Source organism: Formica exsecta, unplaced genomic scaffold (assembly GCF_003651465.1).
Source record: "Formica exsecta isolate Colony F162 unplaced genomic scaffold, ASM365146v1 scaffold318, whole genome shotgun sequence".
Lineage (NCBI taxonomy): Eukaryota > Metazoa > Arthropoda > Insecta > Hymenoptera > Formicidae > Formica > Formica exsecta.
In genome coordinates, this window is record NW_021850434.1 from 588,557 (window position 1) to 615,392 (window position 26,836).

Here is a 26,836-nt window from a genome sequence, read left to right on the forward strand (position 1 = left end):
AATTCGTTTCCGGTTCAACAATCAAAAATACATTATATTAAAGCGTTTATAAAAGCCTACACGTGTCACAAAATCAGTGAAATATACATAATTAGTAAGTTTCTTTTCAGTCGTAATTGACACTTTGTAAAAATTATAAAAATGCATATTCAGACACTATCTAAATATTTCTTCAGTCATTGAAATCATCAGTTGCTTTTTAAATGTGTAACCTTAGCTGTTTTAAGGTGAGATATAGTAGCTATAAAAATATCTATAAATGTTCCCTATATTGCGGATTTTATCAATGTATTAATATTTTTTAATATCGAAATATCCCCTTTTAATATCCTTGCAAAATCGTGTCGATTTACTTTTGTTGCTCGTATTTCTTTATTCCTTTCCGGAGATGTAATAACACGTTTCGATAAGTGCTATAACGGAACATTTATGGATATTTTTATAGTTACTATATTTTTATAGCCTACAGAATATATTGAACAATCAAGATTTTCGTGCTGGTAGATTTTTTTGCTCATAAATATTAGCTATTGTTTCTTTGAAATAAAATCATCAAAATATACGTTAATTACGCTTTCAGATTATTACTCATATATATTACTTTTTATTTGCTGTTTTATATCTAATAAATAATTTTTATATATTTTTAATATCAAATTTATCTCCACCGTAAATTTCCGTAAATTTCGTAATTATTCAAAATAATGCGCAATGAATTGTCCAAGTTAATTGGTAATTTGACAGAATCAATAAAGTCGCTTAGCTTCAAAAAACAGGCGATATCTTATTTTAATATATTCAATCTATTCAATATATAGAGTTTAATATACTGGGGATTACTATATACTGGGGATTATTGTGCAAATTTGGTAACGCGCATTGAATCAAATAGAACAAAGAAAAGAAATAAAGAGCAACAAAGGTGAGTCAACGCGATTTTGCAAGGAAAGAGGGCCTTGGTCTCTTCAGAAAGAAACTTAGATTAGTAACGAGAAATCGGTGCGTAGCTTTTTCCCACCCAGAATTGTTTTCATAGGTACGTTCATAGTTCTGAAACAATTCTTTACGTGGTACAATATAAGATGTGCGATTAAGAGATGATAATAACAGCATCTGTCACTGAATCAATTATGCCTCCCGATAATCTGAATATCTACTGCAAAGTATCTATGCATTTTTTATTTTTGATATTAATTTCTTAACGTTAAAAAACATTTGACATTTTACTACCGACATACATATGTTTCTAAGCGTAGATTCTTTAGTTACATAATATAAGTTATATACGTACCAACTGACTCAATAATCATTTCAAGCATCATTTCTTTTCCGCATAGCAATGACGTGAAAGCACGATTATGATTTAAGAAATTTTTTTTTTCGGAATTAATTATAAATGGTTGCTTTCGATATCTGTTTCGCGTAACACTTTCGACGTGAGAAGGCATAAAGTCCCATCGATCGTTATAGGAATAAAATAAAGAGAAGCGAATAGCAATCTCCCTCTCTCCTTTTCTTTTTGTTCTTTATTTATTTTCTCCATTAGTCACAGCATACATATCCGTTTCTCTAAAATATAATTCCGATACCGGAATAAGCATCGCGTGTGCACCTTATCTTCAAGTTCTGCGTTACCTTACATCGGATTGGAAATACGTAATATCTTCTCATCATATTGTTCGGTGAAACCAAGAAGATTTATAAATAAATTGATGTGTATTACATTATAAATAAAGTTGCAACAGTGTGTATGCAGGACATTTAATTGTAATTAAAATATAAATAAAATTATTCGATAATAACTTTAGAAATAGGCGAGTGTAAATGTATGTTAGATGATATATCTCTCATTGTCAATGTATGTACCAATCGTGCTGTCAAATATCCGCCGGCCAGGACAGATCGTCATTTTCTTTCGTCATAAAAGAAAGATAATTGCTTCACTTGTCTTTGCTGTCATTCCAATATACTGACAAGTAACGAGCGGAAACTGTCGAGAAAGGGAAAACTTAATTCGTCGACATAAATTCGCAATCTTTCAAGAACAAGAGAAAATCGTTATAAAAGCGCGGCTTAACGCATACATAATTGGAGAGCTAAATAGGTGAAGGCGGCATGTAATGTGTATGTATATTTGAAAAAAAAGATTAAAGATGTTATGATATATGATTTAATTGAGCAATGGGAAATAAAGTTAAATGACATTGGGCGCGATTATTCGAATTTTGATTGTCGGATAGTGTTTTAGAAAATTTCTTCATAATTTTCATACTGTTCTCTCTTCGCAAAATAAGACAATTATATTTAATTCATTGTTACGTTAATTCGCATTGTTTTGAGCTTACTTGTAATAAATTTTAGATTTTTTATGGTTTTGCAAGATTTCACATAATCTTTAGATGATGAAAACGTGTAAACCATAGAAAGCGTAAATTTTTTGAAGCATTGTTTTCTTTGTTTCGGAAATATCAAGTTTTATACATCGAAATTACGAAAGTACGAAATTTATATGAAATGTGACAGTACTTTGAGTAACATGGTTTGCGTCATTACGCAAAATATGTTATCTGATTATAACTATTACGCACTTGAACCTTTAGAATGTAACCCTGAGTCAAATAAAACGCTTGGCATACAGATCTCACGTCAAGATAATGAGGTGTTAATTTTAAAGAAAACGACATGCAAAATCAGCACATAATGTATATTATAATCACAAGAATAATTGGCTCTCTTTTTACTTGATAATGTACGGCTTTTTCTGCATATCATCTCTGTAATTACATATATCCTCTGTGCACATATATTTTTATACTGCATCAAAATGAGGAAAGTAGTTATAATATTGCAGATTTAAACAAATAAAACAATGTAAAACATAAACCAAGATTTTTCATATACAAATCAAGACCGGATTTTTATTTTATTATGATGAGATAACATGCGAAAAATTTATCATACAGAAGATTTTATTTTGTAATTGATTATTATATTTTACAACATTATAAATATTATATATTGTTCTCTTATTCTACAAAAACACAAAAAATTACCGTACCTTTCTTCCATGATGATTACTAAACTATGGCAATTTTGCTTATGGCAAAATATCAGACTTTTTTTATTATTTTTATGTTTAATTAGTTTTGAAGATTACAATCCTCCTTATTATCAAGATATTTTTCCTTTGCTGTTTAATATTTTCTAAAAAATAAAGTAGGACTAACTCGCGAGACATAAATGAACGCAACTTGTTTTATCTTTAAGATCTATTTAAATAAATATATTAAAATATATCGAAATGCACCTTGCATTATCCAATGGGTTTATCCAGCAAATCATTCTAAAATAAAAATAGGAACAGAGAATAGAGCAGAAATATCCTCGTTGCTAAACGAAGCATATCGCAAGTGCATGCGCATTCTATAATCCAAGTCCGCATGCGTTTCATGTTCCAGACATTTATTGGTAAACAATTAAGTAATAAGCTATAGTGAAAATTTTACAGCTATGTAAATAGAGAGCAAGATGATAGACGCAATAGTATCAAGTATGATTTCTACTACCGGGAAGATTCTGAAAAATTCATAACATTAGATTCAATAAAAATTTACTTTTCACGTTTTCTAGTTGCGTATCTTATTTAATGTATAAAACTATAATTATCCATCTATGTATTCAATGTTAACGCGCGATGTCCGTCCGCGGGAAACAAGTAATTTAGTCACAAAAAAAAACGATTAGTACTATAAAAAGCGTATGCAAAATTTCTGTAAATAGCTCAAGGCGATCTTTGATATAATTATATAAATAGCGATATTTCTATGACGAAAATTCCAGCAAGTAATAAAAAGCAGAATCTCAAGCATAAGTTTCGGTTTGTGCGGTTGTCAGTCTATTGCAATTTACAATAACGTATCCGCGCATCAATTCGTTAACGCTCGTTCTCTCTACTTCCTATTGTCCATAATATACCTTTTGTTGCAACATACTCTTTTGCGATGCGACGTATTAAAAACCGCTAGCTAGTAGCTTCAACCCTGAATTATAAAATGCGAAAAAAAGAGGAAAGCCACCTGGCAAAGTCACCGCAGCTAAATGATTTTACATACAAAAAAAAAGCTAAATAATCTATTAAGATGAACCATGACCTAAGCGAGGGATGTATTGTGTACATACACTTTCATTATCTATGGTGTGTAATTACTCGCAATGACACCGTTTTATTCTAATCAATGGGAATTTACATCTAATAGCTTATGTCGTCAGAAAAAGAATAAAGTTGCGAAGTTTGCTGCTTTATGGTGTGAGTAAAAAAGCTGGTTAAAACAACGCGTGTAGATATGATAAATAGTAATGTTAATCAATCAGCATTACTATCATTACCAGCGACAGCTTCATAATTTTAAGCTAAATACCTCAGTCATGTCTAAGTTCAAAAATAAACCTTAAACAAATGTTTCTAGATGTTATAAAGGAAATTCTAATATCCTATGTAGTTATTCATCCATTGATTGCTCAAGATCTATGCCTCAATCTTACGTGTGTCATATCTTACGATACATCATCTATGTACACCTCTGGCATATATATCTTTTCTTATAATTTAATGATTAATTATCGATTTATCAATAACGCTTCAGAATTTCTTGTAAGGAAGAAGAACAGTTTTAGGTTTGCATGTAAATGAGAAATTCAATTACAAAGAGATTCTATTGTTTGATTATTATCTTCATTAATAGAGATTTCATTTTAAGATAAGTATTGCGCGAGAGGAAGTAGCCTTATAAAATATTAAGAATTATTTTCATTTAAAAGAAATGTTTCGCACTAGATATAAAATTCACAATTTCCTACGAAGCGCAAGAAAAGTAATAAATTACATTCGAAAGCTAGTCGGATGCGCAAGTGCATCTCTCGACGATCATCGTCGAAATGTTCATGTTTCGGCGATTGGACCGAAATTTATCAATGTGATCGCGATCCCTTCTTCAGAATTTCCCATGCGACATGACAGAAGGAGAGGACGAGAGGCCGCAGACATAAGTGTAGCGTGGAGGTGGTGTCAGGCCCCTCCTTCTAATAAAAGCCGCTCACTAAGCGTCGCTACACAGACAGTAACAGAAAACCCCGAAGAGAGCAGGAGCCACCGAGAGCTCCTTCAGGACCCTGCGAGATTTTTTTTTTCCAAAAATTCCAGTTCGCACAATTTTCACGACAAACCGTGTGACGGATAGTATCTGTGCGTGGTGAGTTCAACACATTTCGCGTTTCTAACTCAATCAACATTTTTTTCGGATCGTCGTGTATGCATCTTTAGTGTCTCGTGGAAAATTGCTGAATGCGGCGACCACGTGGCGAGATGGTGACAAGTGGAAAATTTTTGAGTTTGAGCGTGTTAAGTGTAGACGAAGAAAATTCTGGAGATGTTTTTTTCGCTTAGCAGCGTTAAGTATATTTAGATATAAAAACAAATAATTATTAACAAATAAAAAATTTGCAATTTTTTTGTTGTCGATTGAACGAAATTAATAGAAAATATTTTCGCGTAATAAAGTATATCCAATATTTAATAAGACTGGTATTAAAAATTACGCTTTTTCCGGAGAAATCTCTTTCCATCTGGACATGCAATCTCGTTAGTAATCAGTCATTTGATGGAAACTTTGAGTCCATCTTTTCACATATATATTTTACAATATTCAGGTCTTTTTAAACATTATTTTCTAAGATTTTAATATCAAATTCAATTTAAAAAGATTTATACATACGAGATTAATGATAAAAAGTTAAATAGCGTAAAGAAAGAGAGAGAGAGAGAGAGAGAGAGAGGGGGAGATTTTTGATGAGACACGAGAAGAAATTGGCAAAATGAAAATCTGCTAAATATGGTTCTTATGAAAAGAGTAAGTTCTGAATAAAATTTAAAAGTTATGTCGACCATTGCGTGGTTTTGATTTGTCTATGACATAAGCAAATTTACTGTCTTCTTTTAGACAAAAGATTTTTAGAAAATTTTATATCTTATTTAGATTACAAATTCATTTATTCTATTTTTATCGCGCGTCTTATAAAAAGATTAAAGAACAAGTTTTTTTTCAACATCAATTTAATTGCTGTAATTTTTATTAAAATTATTTGCATTTTATTACAATGCGCGAATAATTATTCTTTCAAACGTAACAATATATATTTTAAAATGTTTAGAATATTTATTCTTGAAAAAATTATTTTAAAAATTATTATTTAATTTATTCATTATATCATATAATTGTAAATTTTTTGCGTTATAAGAATAGTGCAAATAATACGAAAAAAATAATTAAATTAATCAGCACGTTCAAAAATAAAATATTTCAATATCGTCCCCGAGCAGAAATATTTTGTACTGAATCTACATCGTTTCAATGTCACATATTCATCCTCGATTCATCTACGATTCATTCTCAACGTACCAAATGCGTATGCATTTATTTGCACATGGCATATATTGGCGGACTACAGAAATACACGCACACTCACAACATTCCTCAACGAAAGCAAACACCTCGTAATTTGACAAGCACACACATCTCTTTCATATTGAATCTAATAAAACTATAACACTTTGTTTTTATGCAACTATAAACAATTTAAAGATAATTACATATATTTATCGTTTTTTTCTTTTTTAACAAATGTCTATATATATTCACAATTAGTTTGTTATCATAACTCTAATTAGCGCTTTAAGGCTTGTTATAAACGAGCAATTATTAAGCTTAATTTATGGAGCAACGGACGAGCAAAGTTTCACGCTTTATAATAGAAAAACATGTATCGATAAATAATATAATTCTAATGCGGATATGATGCAAATTACATTTTATTAAAATCGCGATTAATTACAAAGCGTGCGTTTCCTCCAGTGTCTAGCAGACGCCAACAGCATTCTCCACTTTCATTCCGTCGAAAGTGATAGTCGCGAACGGATCCATGCCCGAGAAAGGAGAGTCATTGCTCCTCTCGCCCTCCTGCTTCTCACCGTACACCTTCTCACTGTCTTTTCATGATCCTCGCGTGAGCAATTTCCATCTTACATTACCGGTTTGTGAACCACATGCTCGTCACATGTTCACGCGTGATAAGGGCGTATCAAATAATAATATGAGAATATCACACGAGGACCAAGATTACACGGCTCGTGAAAAGTCTCTCACTCTTCTACATATTAGATGCGTGTTATCCGTCCTATATGTTTAGAAGCAGACAATTTTCTTATATAATCTAGGAAGAAGAGCTTTGTGTGCAAGATAATAATATGTGCAACACAAAAGATCGTTTCTGAGAAGTTCGAGTCGGAACGCATTTATAAAAAATTACAATCTACTAATAAGTAAGAAACATCTGCTAAATAACATGTGCAGAGTGCGAAAAATTGACCATGAGAGAGATGCCGCGATGCGTTAATGTGCATTATATTTACTGCTATTTGCAATTATAAACACCGTATATACGTTCAATGTAATTTATTCTTTTCGCAGAACTTATTTATCCGATCAAGATGAGGTATACTATTCTGGCACTAACGGTTGCGCTTTGTCTCGCATTAGTGAGCTCGAATCCGCTTCCGGAAAACGGACTTCGCTCAGAGGTAAGTACGTGAGAGGTGCATCTTCATGCCTTTCTCTTTTAACATCTCCGTCCATTTGATTATCGCAAGATTAATGAGACGGATTAACTGCCGCCCCTCCCGCTGCGTTATAGCTCAATAATTATGCACGAATGGCACGTGGCACACAACTAACAAAATTTCAAGACCGAATTTCAAGCGTAAATATACGCGAAATGATCGCCATCAATTGTTAAATAGCTAATTAACACAGATGCTTCGATAAATACCTGCGTAAAATTATGCAATGACTATTATAATGGCTTTAACGCATTGTCATTAGATCGCGATAATCACGATCTAGTAAAACCGAATAATTTTCCATTAATCTTAGCTTCACTAATGTTATTTGCATTCCTTCCCGTCACATCAGTTAAAGAAAAAAAAGTGTGGTTTTTCTAGAAAATCTCTGCCTCGCAGAGAATTTCTCGATCACATAATCGACGCGTAGAAATTAACTTTTATTTAAAATTAAATTAATGGAATAATTATTAATTGTCAAACGACATGAACGATAAAACAGACAATTCCTGAGAAAATTGTGAAACAATTCCTCTTCGATCGCGAAAGTTTAGCTACGTTCTGATCTATTAAATCTCTGATCGTTTCTATCGAATCAAATGATTCGATGATTAGAGATGATGTTTTATTTTCGCCGAGTTCTTCATTCGATTAATAGCGGCTAAAACTTTAGCGCGAATAAAACGGCAGAAATCAGACGCAATTAAAATTTTATTGCAATTTCGTGCATTGCGATTTAAACCACACACATGAAGCCGAGTCTGTTTACTTATCAATATGGCATCCGGAAATGTGCTGGCAATCATGAGCAATCATTTCTTTATCGTTTGTATCTGTAAATGTATTCTGTCACGAAAATACTATTAATACACGTTTCAATGTCAAAACACTATCTTACGCAAATTTTAATAGCTCATGAAGCTGTTAAAACTAATCGCAAAACGTATTACAAAGTATAAAAAATAATATTATTTCTAATAATAATTCGAAGTATAAAAAATTTTCGTATGTTGTAATATCGAAGCATTTATCTTACGCAATCTTTAATAACGTACGAAAAGCTATTAAAATTGGTTTAACGTAAGACTGAGCGTGCTCCAACATTAGAGCGTGTGTAATAAAAACTTTTTATACTTTGATGTTCGCGTAATAATTCACTGAAAGTTTGTAATTCTTAATTCTTCTGAAAATTGGTGATGCTACGATTGCTACGATTGATTATTACGTTACGTTATTACATGATCACAGAAATTATAGCAGTTGCTTAAAAACCTATTTTTTCACAGTCGCTACTCGAACTTATGTAGCATTCATCGCAATTTACTTATAATTGTCATAATTTTTTACATAACATTTGAGACTGTATAACCTAACATAACACACGTGCGCGGCGAAAGCATGGTCACCAGCTGGGGATGGTTACATGACACGAAGAGAGTTCGAGGAGAGTGATTCGTATAAAAAACACGAATTTCGTGTATAATATCGGGATATCATGTCGAAGAATTTAATGTTTTGATTACGCGGCTATAAAATAATAACCATAAATCTCGAAGGTTTTCGCCAGTAAAATTTGCATGAGATAGTATTCCAATGTCGGAACACTATCTCATGCAAATTTTATTGGCTCTCCGTGAGCATAATATTTTCACGATAGAATAAACTAATAAACGTTTATACGTTTATAAAATAATAAAAAAATTTTCACGATTGCTAATACATTTTTAAAAGTCATATTGATAAGTAAAAACAGTAGGCTATTAATATATTTTATTATAACACTGTGTAAAGAATAATATAATCATATCGATAAGTAAACAGGCGCTCGCATGCGGTTCCGTAAACCGCAGGCACGACGTGTACTGTCGTAAACGGTATAAACCTCAAAGTATACGATCTGACGAAAAAGCCGGGTCGTCCAGCTCTCGCCCTCCGACACTTTCACTGGCCGCCAAGTAACCGGACACTTTCTTCGGTCGATAGGTGCCCGATGGAAAGTTGGTGCGTACGCGTATAAGCGCATGCAACACCGCAGTGCGATACTCGAAACACTGTGCGAACTTCCATTTGATCCGTATTTTGCACGCGGTCAGAGAAATTTCGTGGATAATATTAAGAATACAGAATATTAAATAGATACAGAGACAAGTAATCAGATGAATAGGCGGAATAAATATATGATTTAAAACTTATAGAAAATCAATCAAGATTTATAAGAATAAAATATATTTAATTGAGAAGCAAGATTTTACACATTTATTATTAGAGAGAGACGGGAATGGTATTTAAATATTATATAATATATATAATTAAAATATAAAAACAAACAAGTATAGTATTATATAGGAGATTCTATATTCAGTGTTTTGGCCTTCTTCAGATTACTTTTAAACATTCGAAAATAAAAATACAAGCGAAACTTCTCGGCTAAAGAGTTGAGAGGGGCGAGTGGAACCAGTCGACTACCTGAATGTGAACGAGCTTTGAGGGAAAGTAAACTATAATACGCGAGTTGAGCAATATTTGAGTCCAACGGTCGTCCCCATTAGTTCTATCAGTTTAAGATTTTATGTGAAATTAATGCAAAATAGAATACGTACTAGAATACAAGTAACTCACCTTGTATCTATAATGACAGGTTATCCTTCGATATTAAAGTAGATACAGCCGAAATGTCGATCTTTCGTAATTAACGTGATGAATCATTATCCTGCCAATTTTGCCAAATATATTGAAACCTTTGCATGAGAATGTTTAATAAATTGCTATGAAATATATTTCTCGCATGAAATGAATAGTTGTTAATCAATGTTGAGTGATGATCTTTATTAATAATCTTCGTAGATTGCAAATAACTTCATTTGCATTATCAGTACATAATTCCAAGAATTTACGAGAGAATCAGTTATATTACGCCTCCGGGCAGTAAATCGTAAAGTAATTGACAAGTTCGTTCAATATACAACGGCGCTAAGTTAATGATCCTTGCTTTGCTACCATCTAATATAGATATTGTTACACAACACAATTACCTTAACATTTTCAAAGGCACCAAACTCCACGGTCTTTACCGTCTATTTCCAACTTGAATGGGAGAATTATGCACTATGGTACACTTCCTTGTTTACCGCTACCTCGTGGCAGATACGCTTCGCGTATTCTTTAACGCCACTTTGACAACAACGTTCACACAATGCATGGTTAATTTTAACAAAAGGGAACTGATGGGAGCTCCTTCGCGGATTTTATTATGATCGTAAATCAAATGTTGTCCACAACACACTTTGCGACATATATACTCCAATACTATATATATATATAGATTTAAAAATCTCACTTCTTACACACTTAAAAGTCCTTGCGTAAGAGAGAAATAGGCATGTATACAATAAATACACAATTTCTCATTTCGCAAAAAAAAAATATTGGTTTATCAAATTTAATAAATTGTAATTTTCAATCAATAATTTACAATATTCAGAAAAATATACCGATCGAATATTATGACAATGCTTGATATTCTACGATCACTAGGAGCTGGAAAATATCGTCGTTGTCCGATAAAGAATCAGAAATCGTATGGTAGGGCAAATAGGAAACTTTCTTTCAGACCCTCGATCGGCTAGTGATGGCCGAAACTGACAACGAGGCGGCCCTGAGAAGCAAACGGACGATCGGCATTCTACGACAGCTCTTCCCAGATATTTCTCAGGTGAGCAGTCGTGATACGCAAAACGCGAATAATCAGAGAAATCCTGCAGAAGGCCAGGACTAGATTGCCGTTCTTAAACGATATCTTATAGACAAGGCTGTACATAAATTATCATCGTAGATTACTTCGCTCGACAAATATCATCGCACACATCATCAAGGCGCAATATGACGCCCTTGAGCGAACGCATCGGACTTTGATCTGCATTAAAGACTTTTAACATTCGTCGACTAGGACCTTGCTTTGTCGAACTTTGCAGACCTGCGCTGTAAAGTGGCATCTGTCAAATATCCTCAATTTTAACTTCACATTCTTACTGACAATGAGAAAGTAACGCATTCGATTTGCAAGTCAGTCGACACTAGCCAATTTGCCCCTTTACACGCTCGCGTAGACAGATCGATTTGTTTCGATTCTATTTGTCGTGTTTATTCCGCATTATGGAAGCGGAAGCAATTAGTCATAGACACGTTTGCAAAAAACAATCATCGCGCGTCCGTCGATTTCTACTGTTAAGAGTATCTGCGATGTGTTTCTCGAGTTACTTTTTCTTTTTTTTTCCTCTCAGGGGTTTTTATTTGACCTCGTGAATTATATCAAGAGAACTTTCATAACCTTGCTAGGGGAAGTTTTATAATTTGAACAACAAATTGCGTAATACGAGGCAATCGTTCGTGGACGGTACAAGAGATCCTATAAGAAGAACCAAACATTCTTGGGAAAATTTCTTTCTTGTATATTACGTGCGAAGCTTTCTTCTTGGTATAACGCAGGCTATTGAATTGTCCAAGAATAACTTCCTAATTTGACTAATAATGCGCTGTGTGATTTTTTTTTGTCTCGTTAGCAAGCGATTTTCTTGGCGATGTTGGCCGGCCTTTCTTGCATGCGGTTGCATGTCATATGACAATGCGATTGATTTGGTAACGAATCTCGCAGAATAACGAGAGTTAGTTATCCCATATCGCTGCAAAGTCGCAATTCTCGTCGCGAACCGGAAGATCAATTCTCGAGAGAAATGTCGAAATTTCCCGACTCGGCTTCGGTATAACGTCTCCGAGTGATTGAATGAACGCACGATAGTCATCGACGTAATACCAAATGTGTGTGCGTATGTATGTATGTATGAAGTGAATTTTCCCGAAATAATTCCGACGATCAATCGTGTTTAATTATCGTCGTTAGATTCGAAACTAGAATTTGTATAAAGATATTTTTCGAATATGTTTTACCAAACCTCTCGAATGTTACGTAAAACTGGCGTAACTATGATTGACTTGCAGCGCCTTTGGAGGAAAGCCCGATAGTAAGAGACGCAGTACAATCAGAATAACGGTAACATAAATCAGTCATTGATCGATTTTTGCACAACATTGGATAACTCGCATAAACATTCATTATTAGACGGACGATTATTCAGAAATTATTCGAAAGAATCCTCGTACAGACCGAACGATATAAGCCCGCATCATTCATATAGACGAATCAAAGTATCCACGATCACTACTGTGGATCGATATCACCCCCACTGCTCATATGGGGATCACAAGGCAAAGTAATGCCTTGAAGTCTGAGTGGAAAAAGGATCGAGAAATCGCGACGCTAAGAGACTTTCCAGCTAAGACCTATTGTTTTCTAGAGAATCGAAGCAAAGGTCAACGCAATTGTCGCGGAAGTGATTCGCGTCCTCGGTCCGGTCCTCCTTCGCAATGTTCTTGGCGGTGGTGGTAATCGTCCAAGCATCCAAAGGAGCAACGAAGGCACAAGCATAACGGGCACCTCGCCCTTCGGAGACAAAGACGAGGATGAAGATGATAGCGAGACGAAGTCAACCAACTCGAACGATTCCAAAGTGTCGATCTCTCTCCCAACATTTCCTCCGGACGATGACGAGACGGCAGAGACGGAAGCGCCCGGCTCCTCTCCATCCTCAACAATAACAGAGAGCGGAGACGAGGTTAACGCTACCGAGTCGATCGTCACAACAACGATATCATCGCTAGACAACGAAGTCACCGCTTCGCAGTGACGTCGTTTGGTCAGCAGCTCGGTAAAACTTTCGAGGTCATGATCTTGAGGAATCCTCACGAGATGCAGAATCACCGCGCATTCAGGACTGCTGCGGCGCGTTGTCCACTTTGTGTGTTAATTACTCATCGGGTGCTCGAGGAAAACGAGAATCGAATCGATCGGATATTCGATCGACCATTCAGATCTCTAACGGGAGGGGTAGGGATCTAATGGTCCATAAATGGTCGCTAATTTACCGCGCAACCAGGACTGCCGCGGCCGCGCACGTTTTCGTACACTGCTAACTCCTTTTTTGTCCTCTCGTGTTCTCGGCAATTAATCGGTTAATAATATTGTTGTTGCTATTGTCGCCGACGAGATCCGTTATTACGATCTCTTTTGGCTCCGCCAGAATTATACTGGAAAAAAAATATCATTATACACCGGTTCTGGGTTTATCCTCCATCTCTCGATATTTCAATTCATCTGTCTGTGATCTTTTGTCTGTGCAATTCAAATTTCATACTATTCGCAGATCATTCGATCATTCAGAAACTTTTGTCTATCCAATTCTCTTATTTCTTCTTCGTCATTTAACTCTGATATAAATTCAAAACGGACTTTATATTTTTCATATAATGTGTTTTTCTTCTCTTATGACGTCATTTCAATTGCGAATAGGTTTCGGTTTTTGAAGTTCATCTCAATATGACTTTTTCACCAAACAGCTCGAATTACCTCGGTCTTTTTGGCTGTGTCACCTCTCTCCATATTTTTAATATTCTAAGCATTTCTATGTTATCACCTTTCGCAGGATGTAACGAATCAGTTTCACGTGTATCTGTAAAAATATAAGTTGTTTATTAAAAACGTTTATTATATTCTACAGAATATAATTGCAAATATAAAACTCGAGAAATATTTATAAACATCAAGTAATCAATAATCGATATTCAGCTTTTTATTCGATAAATCATTGACTATTGTGTGACTTTGTCGGAGATATGTGTATGATTTAATATGAATAACATGTTTGTATTGATAATGCTTGTGCAAGTTGTGATTAATACTTTTTTTGTTGCTTGAGGATTATGCATGTTATGTCCTTATAAAATGTAGCATTTGTGTTACTTCATAATCCGCATGTTATTTGTTCTTATATTCTCATATACAAAATCAAATAATTTACATAGTAATCATGATATATAATACAAAATATTTCGAAGTGTGAAGAGTTATTAATTTTTTATACTCTCGCGCTTTATCACCAGTGCATAAAAAAATCTCGATTGAAGAAATGTGAAATTTATGCAAATTAAATATATATATATATATTGTTGCGTCCCTGCGGGTCGTCTAAGACGGTTATTCATGACTCTTAATGGCAGATTCCTTAGAATATTTCCAAGACAAAAATCCTAATACAAAAAAGTGAAAAAAGTGCTCTATGAATGAAGCGCCCTCTTTCTCATTTGTTATTTCGCCGTGCCTGAACGCGCGAAATCTCAGCCCTGTCATTCGTAAAATATAGTCGCTTCCCGTTTAAAAACTATTATAGCCTCGACATTTTTGTATTAGGATTTTCGTCTTGAAATGTTCTAAGTAATCTGCCATTAAGAGGAAGTCCGGTAGTTTTAGGACACCCTGTATATGTGAATAATTTATAATAAAATAATGCTATGTGAAACACACGGATCTAAATACATTTCATAGACCTTGAAATTATGCAGTTGACCTACTTGTCATACGATCGTGATTTTTTATGCACTTCTTGGCACACGACCAAGCAATCAACAATGATTCATTGATCAATATTTCGAGTCATAAACAGATAAATAAATTACTCATATCGGGGTAAAGAGTCAACAGAGGATGTCGTTTGATCGTCTAATTCTTGCCACCCAGAGGAAACGTGTTTTTACAGGACGTGAACCCGGAATCGGAGAATCGAGTGAACGAAGCCGAAGCGGAATCGCAGAATAACGAAGTGCGGGTGCAACTCGCGGACGAACCGGCGAAGGACCCGGAAGAGCTCACGCCATTGAGTGAAAATGAGACGGAGGGCGGCGAAGACGAGGGCAGAGACAAGAGACAAGGTTCCACCGGAGCAGCGGGATCGGGCAACTTTCTCTTCGATATTATCAGGGTGAGTCGCGCTATCGAGTTTATAGAAGCACCTCGTTTATTAATAATGTCGCGTGAAAAATGGAGAACGCGAATTCTTTCGTCTCTTGCGGCGAACGAAAATCACGCTCATACGTATACAAAATAAGAGAAAGGATGATGAGGAAAGGATAGGAACAATGGAAACTCATTTAGCGCGCAGTTATGTCGATATAATACGTGGCACGCACGGCGACAAATCTCGCATACTTGATATTCCGGTGACTGGCGACTGCAAGGGCGTCTAACTGCAGACGGCAGTGAAAGTGAGCAACCAAATTGCCTTTACATAGCCTCGTCACATATGCTATTGTTTACTATTTCAAGATTCCTGACCTAGGTACGACCGGGTTTTCTCGCAGTAGAATTATCTTAGGATTTTCACCGATCGCTCTGACGTCCTTGATTAAAGTCCACGCGAATCCGCGATTTCATACGCGACGATATAAGCACGAAATACCGTGGAATAATAAATTAGAAATTAGCGATAAAAAGAGAAGCGGAAACCGCGTGACAACCGCTTTATCGTCATTGCAACAGTCTAATTAATTTTTAATTGCGACTTTGTTACGGTAGATTACAAGAAATATTTTTGAACAATTTTTCAAATTTTAATATAGTCTTTTTTCTTCTTCCCATAATATTAGAAAATAATTTAATTAATGATTAATCGAAAACAATTAAATATTAAGTATTTAATAATTATTGTATGTGCCTTTACTGATAACGGAACTACATGTTTAACTTATTGTTAACAAAGTGTAGCCGCTTAAAAAATACTTTGAAATATGCATAGAAATTCACATCCATTGTAATAATATTATTTATCAGAATTACAGAAATCAAAAGGATTAAATTTTTTGCCATGTATGCGCGCGATGTCAATGTATGCAAAATCGTTAATTTACATTATATTTCTCGAGATAGATCGAAACTATAATATAACGGGTGTGAAACGCTGATGATATTTAATGACCGATTTTTCGTTTGCAAAGTCTATCTCGGCGGAACAAGTTTTTCGCCAACGTGACAGTTGCAATCATGCGAAAATCGAGTCACCGTTTCCAATAACCGTTTGCCATCGTTATTCACTTTCCCGTCAAAAAAAGACGCGATTACGAACGACGCGACTCGAGGCGATTTCAGAGACAGATCGATCGCGACACGACCCTTCACCGTCCGTAGATTGAGAAAACGAGAAACCTGTCTACGTAACCGATACTCTATTTGTTTTTGCCGCACGGGTATTCACCTGCATTAATAAGTAACTCTCGAAATTATGCCAGAAGCGAATTATCCTCTTATTGTATCAGGAAAACAAGTGGCGCTTTATCTAATTTCGCATGGGATTGATGCATACACACACACAGTGATAGGTAGTTTATTTATAATTATATAAAATAAAATAAATATTTATATTCGTAAAATAGAGAAACTTGACGTATGATTATGAGGTTAATAAAATGAGAAATAACATCAACGAGTGAAAAATAGCTTTTGATTCAGACTTTCTAAATATATTTGGTAGTCAAATTTTCAATGACATCGACGTCAGTATAGACTGGGACATCGCGCAATCATCGGTCAATAGCGAACAGTCTTAAACTGTCTGACTCATGTTTGGCGTACCTGTTCACAGGGACATATACATGAAGGAAATCTGTGCAATACCGCCTGCAATAACATATCGACGCTCGTTATCGAACCAGTTTTTCTCATACAAGCGCTACCTAACATAAACACGATAATCGTTAAATGAGTAATTTTTCTCCATTTTTCACGACAAAATTTTTATGCATGAAAACGTCGACGATTGAAACGAAAACGATCGAGACAATTTCTGGCCTCCTTCTCCCGAGGTCCCCACTACTACGTTGCAATCCCAGAGCTCTTAACAAACCACTTTCCAGCCACATTGCAGGAGTTCCAGGACGCATGCCGACCGCGAAGAGATCGCCGATAGCGATCTTTCGCGAAATCGCGCGGGCAGAACGAAAAAGAGAAAGAGAGAAAAAAGAAAACGCGCGTGATTCTTCCAGCGGGCAAGGGCAGAGAGCCAAGTAAACGAAAGTTCTCGTCTTTGTTTTCGTTTAGCAAGCGGCCGACGGGGCGGCAAGAGCGGCGGGCACGGTGTACCGTGTTGTCGCCGGTACACAGAGCCTCGGGCTCGGGTTAAGCGCCTCGCGTAACGTGGGCCCGGCGCCCCAGCAGGCCGCCCCCGCTGCTGCCAACAGCACCCCGACGTCCAACGCACCCTCGACAGCCGCCCCAGGAGCCGGCATTCCACCACTGGTACGCCAAATCCGACACAACGCCTAAGCGTCCGCCGACAGAGATACGGCGACTGCGCTTCTCTCCGATCGGGCCCGATAAAGGGACGAGTGGGACAATCGCAAGGCAACATACTTTTGCGGGAGTGTCTCGTTTGCGAGACTTTCCTTCGGTTTGTGTGTTGTTGATGTGAACCGCGTCGACGGTTGGTACTGCACGTGTATAGGACCAATCGATTTTATCGGGTCCGCTCAGCAACTTTCTTTCTTTCTTCTTTCTGTATATCTATTTCATTTTATCTATATACGCACTGTACATGCCTGTTCTGTTTTTTTTTTTTTTTTCATATTTCTTTTCATATACTTATCTCATAAATACTCTTTCGTAATAGTCGTCGTAGCATGTTGTTTCTCAATTGCATGAAGAGAAAAATTTATTCCAATGATTATTAACGATTTATGATAGTCACACTTTTCCTTAGAATCAGCCATCATTTTTTTTTTTTTTTTCACAACAATAATGTTCTACTTTTCTATTGATATATTTCATATGATATATCTGCAATATCACGTGCAATGTCTTGCGCGCTACATGCAAAAGTAGCACACACTACTGCACTCTTCACCCTGCAATCGCATCCTTTCTTGATTCTTCTATTATTTACGGTCAACTATTTTTTCACATAATTCTTTTTCGATTGCAAAATATATAACTCGTATTGAATCACACATTGTATTTACGCATGCCACACTTTTTCATGCATGTACATTACGATCATTCTTGACTCTCGCGGTTTGAGAGAGACAGAGAGACTTCTCTCATATCTTCCGCTTATCTTCCACTGGTGACTTAATTCTTCTTGACGACTTATTCTGAACAAATTATACCGTCACTCTTCCTGTCTGGCATCTTTTTTCTTTTTTCCCCTTTCTCATCATTTCTCCTTCCTTCATACAGATTCTACCTGTTTCAGTCTTGTCTATCTCGCTGCGCATGAATTGCATATCAAGATCTCTAATATTTTATTGTATATGCATATTGTATATAATACATATGTATATACATATATATATATATATATATATATATATATATATATATGTACATGTATGTGTGTATGCATATGTATACGTCTGAAAATAATACGCGACAGCAATTATTCTAATCTGCCATTTCTTCTATGTGAAAAAGACTGTCTTTCTTATCCGCTACGACTTCTTTCATATTTATGCACTTTTTGTACGTCTAACGTTGCAAGGAGGTCTTGGCATGTAATTTGTATAAATTGCGTATCCCCTTAACCCATAATTATATGTTAGTTTAGAAATTCCTATACATAAAAATATATACAGTTATAGTACAACTAGTCGACTAAAACGTGCATCTTAAATTGATATCTTTTGTCTCTTGACATTTTAGTCTCATTATAAAGTAGCTTACACTCATAAAAGTTCAAAGATTTAGCAATTAAGGAGTTTTAATAATTAATAATTTCTTTAAATCTTTAATCACACACACACACTTAATTATACGTTGAATTTTATTTTCTTTAATTTTGGAAAATTTACCAGATAAATTTTATCCCCTCCATCTCTCGTTCCAAATCTCATCTTGTTCCACCCGGCCAACGGTCCCGACGCAACGCTGACAACCACCGACTTAAAGACTCTTTTGTATGGCGTACTGATCGGCTGATGGACAGGCCGATTTACTCGAGATCTGACGAATCGCCATTGATCGATGCCGATTCTCTCGTTGTTGTAATCTTCGTACTCGTCCATTGCACCGTATATCTAGCGGTCATAGTTGTATCTTGTTTCATCTCGTATATTTTGGACGTATACACCAGAGTATATATATATTATAAACGCACGCAGATTAATCGGCAGACGGATCGGTTACAAAAAATAATAATAATAATAAGATTCGCAAATTTTGTATGCGAACAGAATAAATGAATTTTTATATTTTTATAATTTATTATAAATTTATTTATATTTTTATAAACGTAAGAGCTTCTCTGATACCGGTTTGTCTGCCAATCAGCGATTTGTATCTCGTAGTATTGGAATTTTGATAATTAGTCTACGACGTGTGTAAACTCTTGAAAACGCGCTTGTGACTAGAGAATTCGCGTGAACGCGACAAATATTATTCCTGTAACGTTGCGTTGCGAATCGCTAGTATACGAAGCGTATCATTGAGTCCGTTATGGTGTATGGTTTATTCTGTTGTCGCTATTGGGTATCGGCGATTTCACCTTTTTATGGTGCACAACGCAGGGTGTCCATATAAAGATCCTAAGAAAAATTCTTAATTTATTATTAATCTTTAATTTATCGTTCCGCGAAACCGCTATCCGCGTTCAAGAGTAAATCTTCCATAATTCTCAAGCTGAAAATGGAGAAAAAAAAAAATATATATGGACACTCTGTAGACAAGTCTCGAATATTACGAGCCGAAGGAGCGCACGTAAGGATCGTAGCAGCAAGATCGATGGATCGTAGCCGTAAGTAGGATGTGAGAGCACCGTAGTGTCGGGAGCGCTGGAGTTGGACGTGGAGCTGCAACACACACCGCAATTATATCCCCCAAAACAAACAAAACAACAATAATTGTAAATTAATCCCTGTATGTTTGTACTCACTTTCGCCGGGTCGTCCAGTAATGCATCCCCGGATGCGGGAGAGTCCCAACCACGGTGGGATCCCTCTCCGCTTACTATGTTACCTGCCGACTAACGCCGACGGATCTCTGTAATCTTTCCAGACGGTGGCCAGCAGCGGAAGTAACTCAGGTTCCTGGGGCAGTAGCGAAGAGAAGCCTATAATAGGACCGACGCAGGGTATGACGATGGCTATACCCGGTCCTTTCACCAGATTGCTCCTCATCGCTAATCGGGGATGGTCGGATCTCATCGAGGACGTAGTACTCGTGAGTATAAAAGATATCTCTAAACTTTCACTACAATCTACCTATAATCATTTATTTTTTCATTTTTCAATGCGAATTCGTAATGAAGTCTAGACACTACAATATAAATTTTATTTCGCTACTCTAAAGTCACTATACTTTGCTTAATATTATTGACATTGTCTTTTCGTAGAGGATTTAATTAAAAATTGTCTGTAAATATGAAATACCCCGGTTGAAAAAAGGAAATAAATAAATCATATTTTTAAATAACAATCGTATAACTCCAATAATGGAGATACTACTTAAGAATTTTACAATCATGCTCTTTTTCTTGAGAAGAATGTATCGTGCAACCAATTCTTACATGTAATAAAAAATAAATGATTTATACGATTTGTAATTGTACTAGTTACTACAGTTTAGAACTGGTGTTAACAATGCTATCATACAAATATTTAATGATTGGTTTTGAAAGATATCCAAGTCATTTCGCTTCATGTACAAGTAAGCAATATAGTGGCAGTTTACTCCTTATACCGGACGTCGATTATGGATTTCGAGATTTTAATGACGCAGGTTCACTTGAAAGTAAACCATTACGAAATATTGAACAACTACGTCAAAGCGCGATTGATTAATAGACATTGAAACTGACATATAATCGCGTTAGACAATTGCAAATAAATAGCGCATATATTGTATTGTCAGAACTTAATAAGGTAATTAATTTGATAACTATCAGATTCCAATTCCGGTTTGTACGTAATCACGCAAACGTACACGTATAATTGCACTTGTGTATCTGACCCGTATTAATTATTCCATATTTATATTTTATTATCCGAGAGAGAAAGAGGGAGAAGAGAAACTGCGAGCGGTGTTATTTTGACATCGTTAGAATAAGGGAAAAAATCATTCTAATTGGACGTTTATGATCTATCATATAAAATGTATAAAATCTCTTTGCGCTATAAATTCAATAAAGAGTTTAATTAAAAACAAGTTTAGATAAAAGTTTGAGCAAAAACATGAAAAATTGATATCGCACACATTCGCGTAATTGTGACCGCGATTCCACAATAGGCTAATCCAATCCGTCGTCGCAAATGACTGCATTTGTCGACACGCGATAATTGTTATTCGCAATTTGTTCCTTTAACGGATTTATAAGTGAAATTTGTGTTAAGTCGTGATTTCTAATATAAAATTACAAAATTAATTAAAGCAACACAAAAACGCGTGCAATAAAGCTAATAAAAAATACATAAAATTGCACTCGTCTTTCAATAAAAACAAAAAAATATTTTTATGAAGCAGTGTAATCAAGTAATTATTAAATTAATATTATAACATAATCATCAATCATTAAAATAATTATTAATATAAAAATATTCTGGCAAATTGCGCTAAAAATCAATTTTAATAAATAAAAATCATAAATATATGTATACAAAAAGATGGTATGTCATCTGTTAATTCCGCACATGATAATAGATAAATCGCGTGATAAAATTTCTTAAAGATTCCGTAAAATTAACTTATGCAGCATTAACTTTGACGTTAAAGAGACTTGTATTTATTAGTCCGTCATAATAATCGCAGTGCTAAAAACAGATTTACAGCATAATACTGTATTATGAAATTGCATTACGTGAGGCCGCATTAAAATCAATCGCGCAATTGTTGATTAAAATTGCTTTAGTAGAACGATGATAAAAAAAAATTAAATTTTTTCATATAGTTACATATTCGAAATTCGAGCAAGCGTGACGTCACGATGCGTCTCGCCTTGCGTCCTTTTAAATGCAAATCCGACAATTACGCAAGCGCGCCGTCGGGATCGATGGAAAGCAAAAATATAAGCGACTTTCTCTATGAAATAGCACGTCCATTTACCAGCTGCAACTTATGCAAGAAACCGCTTCTGGCACGCGAGATTGTCCGGGAGCGACAACTGGCCGATGGCTACTACCTTATCGAAAATAGTATCCTTGTTACGCTACATCGCTTTGTGTGCGAAAACGGCCTGTGTTTAATTTATCAAAAAAATCTCACAAAAAAAAAATTAACAAGCAACTGAGCTTTACGCAAATAGATGAGCAAACTTTCTTTACTTTTTCTCGTATTTCGTTTCGAGTGATCAAACTCTTCAGCATAGAAATTGCAATTTTCAGGATAAATGAATATGCATATGGAATTAAATTTGCTGAATTTTAATAATATGGAAAGTTTTATTTATAGAGTTTTTAATTGCAAATATAAATTGCAAATGAATATTAATCAAGTTACTAAATCAATTTTTCTTATGGCGGATATTATAGAGATGAGAAAGATTGAAAAATGAGAACCGACATTTATTATATTCGCGGTAACTTTCATACGTTGCCAAATGGATTACTTTCACTTTGTGACTTAACCATTTTTGAGCTCGTAGAGCATGAAATAAGTGGGCTACAGTCGACTGGACATTGTATAGGAGATCATTCATTTCGCACTATCCGAACGATTTTCAATCTTCGGACATAGTGCGAGATAAATGATCTTTTACTTGATGTAAATCGTACGAGTTTTATAATATAATAATTGACCTCCCAATCTTTGATCTACATCATATTGCAATCGAAGGATTAGAGCGAAATCGTCTTACGCAATCTGCTTACTTGATCCGCTATAATTCAATAGTTGATAAAAATAGTGACCATAATAATCTCCATCATTATTAGAATATGAAAATCGAAACTGAACTAGTTTACATCATGTGCGTAACAATTATCTTTCTTTGTTCTGTCGTGCAATGAACTATTTTTTAAACCAATGATTTTTACGCTCGTAACATTTGGAATTGCTATAGAAAATGATACACATTAGATCATCTAGCCGATGTAACTGTATCACTTGTATGTTACTTTCATATAATGATTTAAATATTTTATAATCAGTTAACGCCTAATAAATAATCATGGTTTTTAGTAAGAGATTAATAATAGCAAATGCAAAAAAAATAATTCAACGATAAATCAGATTTACTAATAATAAAGATGAAATTACTAATATACAAAATCAGTTTAATTATTATTTATATTTAAAAAAGTCTTTATTAAAAATAATTATTGTAAATATTGGAAAGAAAATATAATACTAATTAATACACTAATCCGGTTCAAAACAAGCTCGAGCTCGCTTGTTGTTTATTTCTAGCGAAAGTGAAACTGTTTAACGAAAGAGTGCGCAATTAATTCGCGGAAGGTTTTAATAATCTGTGCTAAAAGCCACGATAGAGAGAGTTGGTATTTTATTCATATTACTAACAAAACAAATGCTTGTTCTTTATGCTCATCAATTTGACGAAAGAGATTAAATTAAATAAATTTTTTTGTAATGACGAATATTCTGATAGATAGACTCGCGCAAAGATTATTTTATCCTCGGCTTTCTCTCTAAAGTTAAATAATAATAAAACAACACTAGTTTACATAAGATACTATATACAAATTTCAATATTATTCTAAAAAATGAAAAAATTAGAATTGTATCAAAATTGGTATCAATATTGATAATAAGATATAACGTATAAAACGGAGATAGCAATAAGATAAAAAAATCTAATTGTTAATTAACAACCGTGCACAGTGCTTAAACATATATGATCTTGCGAAACGAATCTTTAGATAGTGCAAACACCGGTTTTTGCATATATTACATTCACAAGCTGAAATTATAGCTTGTTGTATATAACTATAATTTGTATTATACTTGCGAGAAATCGCATAGTGTAATGTAAATTAGGACTTTGCGGCGCTCACAATTATCTGTACAACGGGCAGGAAGCTGTTTAAATAAAGGCTCGAGGAGAAAGGAGACGCGGAATGGAGATCCTGGAACATATTTTGTTTTTGTTGACTGCCGTGTGATTTTTTTTTTTTTTTTTTTTTTCACCGCCCCGCTCCTCTAGTCGTAATAGTATTATTATGCGCAATTCGCGGCACATTACTTCACTCGCGCGAACGTGCGAGGAGTTTTATCGTCGAGAGAAGCCGTCAGTCGCGTCGCTTCGAAAGTGTTTACGCTTCGTCTGCCGCGTGGAACTCCTTGATCCGGCGAATTAAGAACTCTTCTACGCATTTGCGATTTTGCGCGATTAAACGTAGATTGAAACAGCGGAAAGAACCTTACCTTATGTGCGGAATGCGTAACGTAGCACACGCGCCTGTAAATAATTCTTTCCCACTCATCTCACAAGTCTCAATTGACTTTCTGCAATTTCTATAACAGAAAGGAAATATAATTCGAAATATAATTAAATATTATAATTTTTAGAAATCAGATTTTATTCGCGCGCTAAAAAGTGAAAAATATTTAATTATTATTTATACAAAAAATAAGATAGATACAATTCCATAATAAAACCGGAAACAGCCAAATCAAATATATCCAAGAATATCCGGATGAAAATCAATTTCCATTCTAATTTGCAGCGCTTAGCGGCCACGAGCGAAAGGTTTGTCAACTACAAGGCACGACTTGTCAACTGGCTTATCTAAGGAGCTTATTCGAGGATCGGGATGAGGAAGCACAGGGGCCTCGCCGGCCTTGGTACCGAAACATGGACATCAACGCCGAGCCGCCTCTGCCAGAAAGGAGCACGGGTACGACGTTGGCAACAGGACCGATCTCACGGTGTTGCCCCCTTGTTCCCGAGATCCTGAATTCACTTCCTTCGTCAATGGCCGAGCTCTTCGTGAAAACACAAGACACTTCGTCACCAAACGTATTCCTCTATAAACGCGACGTTAACTCGATTTCGCGTTCGACTTTGTTCACTCGGCTCTCTATATAATTTGTTTTCTCCTTTTCATTTACTTTTCTCTTTCTCTCTTTCTTTCTTTTTCTCTTTCTTTCTCGTTTCCGGTGTCTATCTCTCTTCTCGCATTTTTTTTTTTTTTTTTTTTTTTTTTTTTTTTTATAATGTATCGGTCGAATTTATTAAAACGATAGAGAAATTTCCGTAGACGGTCGTCGTTTTAAGACGATCGAAATTTAATCGTTGTGGGGTGGCTCGCGTTGCCATGGTACGATGAAAACACATCGAGAGAGATGTTGAAACTGTGAAATCGTTTCGAATTTGTGATACGACACGCTCGCCGTTGACAGTTCGAACGAAATGATTCATGCACCGACGACTACGGGTAATAAATTTCTCCGCGCGCGCTTTCTCGCGCCTCTACGAGCCATCCCTCGGCTTGGAAAATATATCTCAATTCGCGATTAAAGTAAGAATAAAAGTAAATAAATTTTTTTTTTTCTGTAGAAAGTACAATATACAGAGCCTTACGATCTTCCTCGATCGTAACAGGGATAAGACGCGTGCTGTTTGCAAGATCGAAGAACACGTTGTTTAAATATGCCCTTCGATTATTATTGCGCGAACGATGCGTTTCAATCGCTCGTCGTCGAGCACAAGAATAAACAAGATATCGCAAACTTGTACATAGCTTACCCCGGGATGGAACAGTGCCAGGCATAATATTGTTTCTATCTATTTGTATCTTTAACACTGTTTTCTTTGTTATCTCTCATATATACCTATTTCTCTCCTTCTCTATAATTGCGGTGACGTAAAACTTGTGAAATTTAGGTAATTAAGTTTGCTAAATATTGTTAATAATGAAATCAGAATCTCTCTGATTATATCTCTCTCGTGTATTTCAATTTGATGTAATTTGTAAAAGCCTGTCACTGCAACGAACCGTTGAAACAAATTATTTCCCTTTTTAGATTTTTCCGCTCCGGACAAATCCAATAAGCAATATAATTTGAGTAAACGTAATGTCAGTTCATGAAACGCGGCGTTTCTCGTCCTTGAACCGAGCGTATTATTTTTCTCTGTAAAACGTCCCTGTTGTGTTGTAGTGCAAATAAATATTATTGTAATAAAAAACGAGAGTTATATGTTTTTGACTTTAAGTAGACAGATTAATAAGATTTTTAATACAATAGAATGTCTAATTGCGAATATTTCCATTTCACAAAATATTAATGATTTATTAAAATATCTTTTCCTATAATACCAAAATATAATTAGACAGATATGT

At 35.2% G+C, this 26,836-nt stretch overlaps 1 protein-coding gene across 4 annotated transcripts; it reads left to right on the plus strand.

Annotated features, from left to right (window-relative positions):
* The first annotated feature begins 5,060 nt into the window (after positions 1–5,060).
* On the plus strand, positions 5,061–26,677 carry LOC115238023. Of its 4 annotated transcripts, XM_029811513.1 has the most exons (6): positions 5,094–5,249; positions 7,524–7,633; positions 11,283–11,384; positions 15,319–15,540; positions 20,598–20,762; positions 25,220–26,677. In XM_029811513.1, the coding sequence occupies exons 2-6, from the start codon at positions 7,544–7,546 to the stop codon at positions 25,283–25,285; spliced, it is 645 nt and encodes a 214-aa protein (XP_029667373.1). In that variant the 5' UTR covers positions 5,094–5,249; positions 7,524–7,543; the 3' UTR covers positions 25,286–26,677. The 4 variants fall into 4 exon arrangements, with proteins under 4 accessions (XP_029667375.1, XP_029667374.1, XP_029667373.1 ...); XM_029811515.1 differs by lacking the exons at positions 20,598–20,762; positions 25,220–26,677 and adding an exon at positions 13,024–13,434 and having other exon boundaries at positions 5,061–5,249; positions 15,319–15,422; XM_029811514.1 differs by lacking the exons at positions 20,598–20,762; positions 25,220–26,677 and adding an exon at positions 13,024–13,448 and having other exon boundaries at positions 5,062–5,249; positions 15,319–15,454.
* The last annotated feature ends 159 nt before the right edge of the window (positions 26,678–26,836 follow it).

Excerpts from the sequence above, each read along its gene's own strand:
- LOC115238023 (XM_029811513.1), top strand. The coding sequence starts at position 7,544 with ATGAGGTATACTATTCTGGCACTAACGGTTGCGCTTTGTCTCGCATTA. Across the intron at positions 7,634-11,282 it reads AAAACGGACTTCGCTCAGAG|ACCCTCGATCGGCTAGTGAT; the intron begins GTAAGTACGTGA and ends ACTTTCTTTCAG. Across the intron at positions 15,541-20,597 it reads TTCTCTTCGATATTATCAGG|ACGGTGGCCAGCAGCGGAAG; the intron begins GTGAGTCGCGCT and ends TAATCTTTCCAG.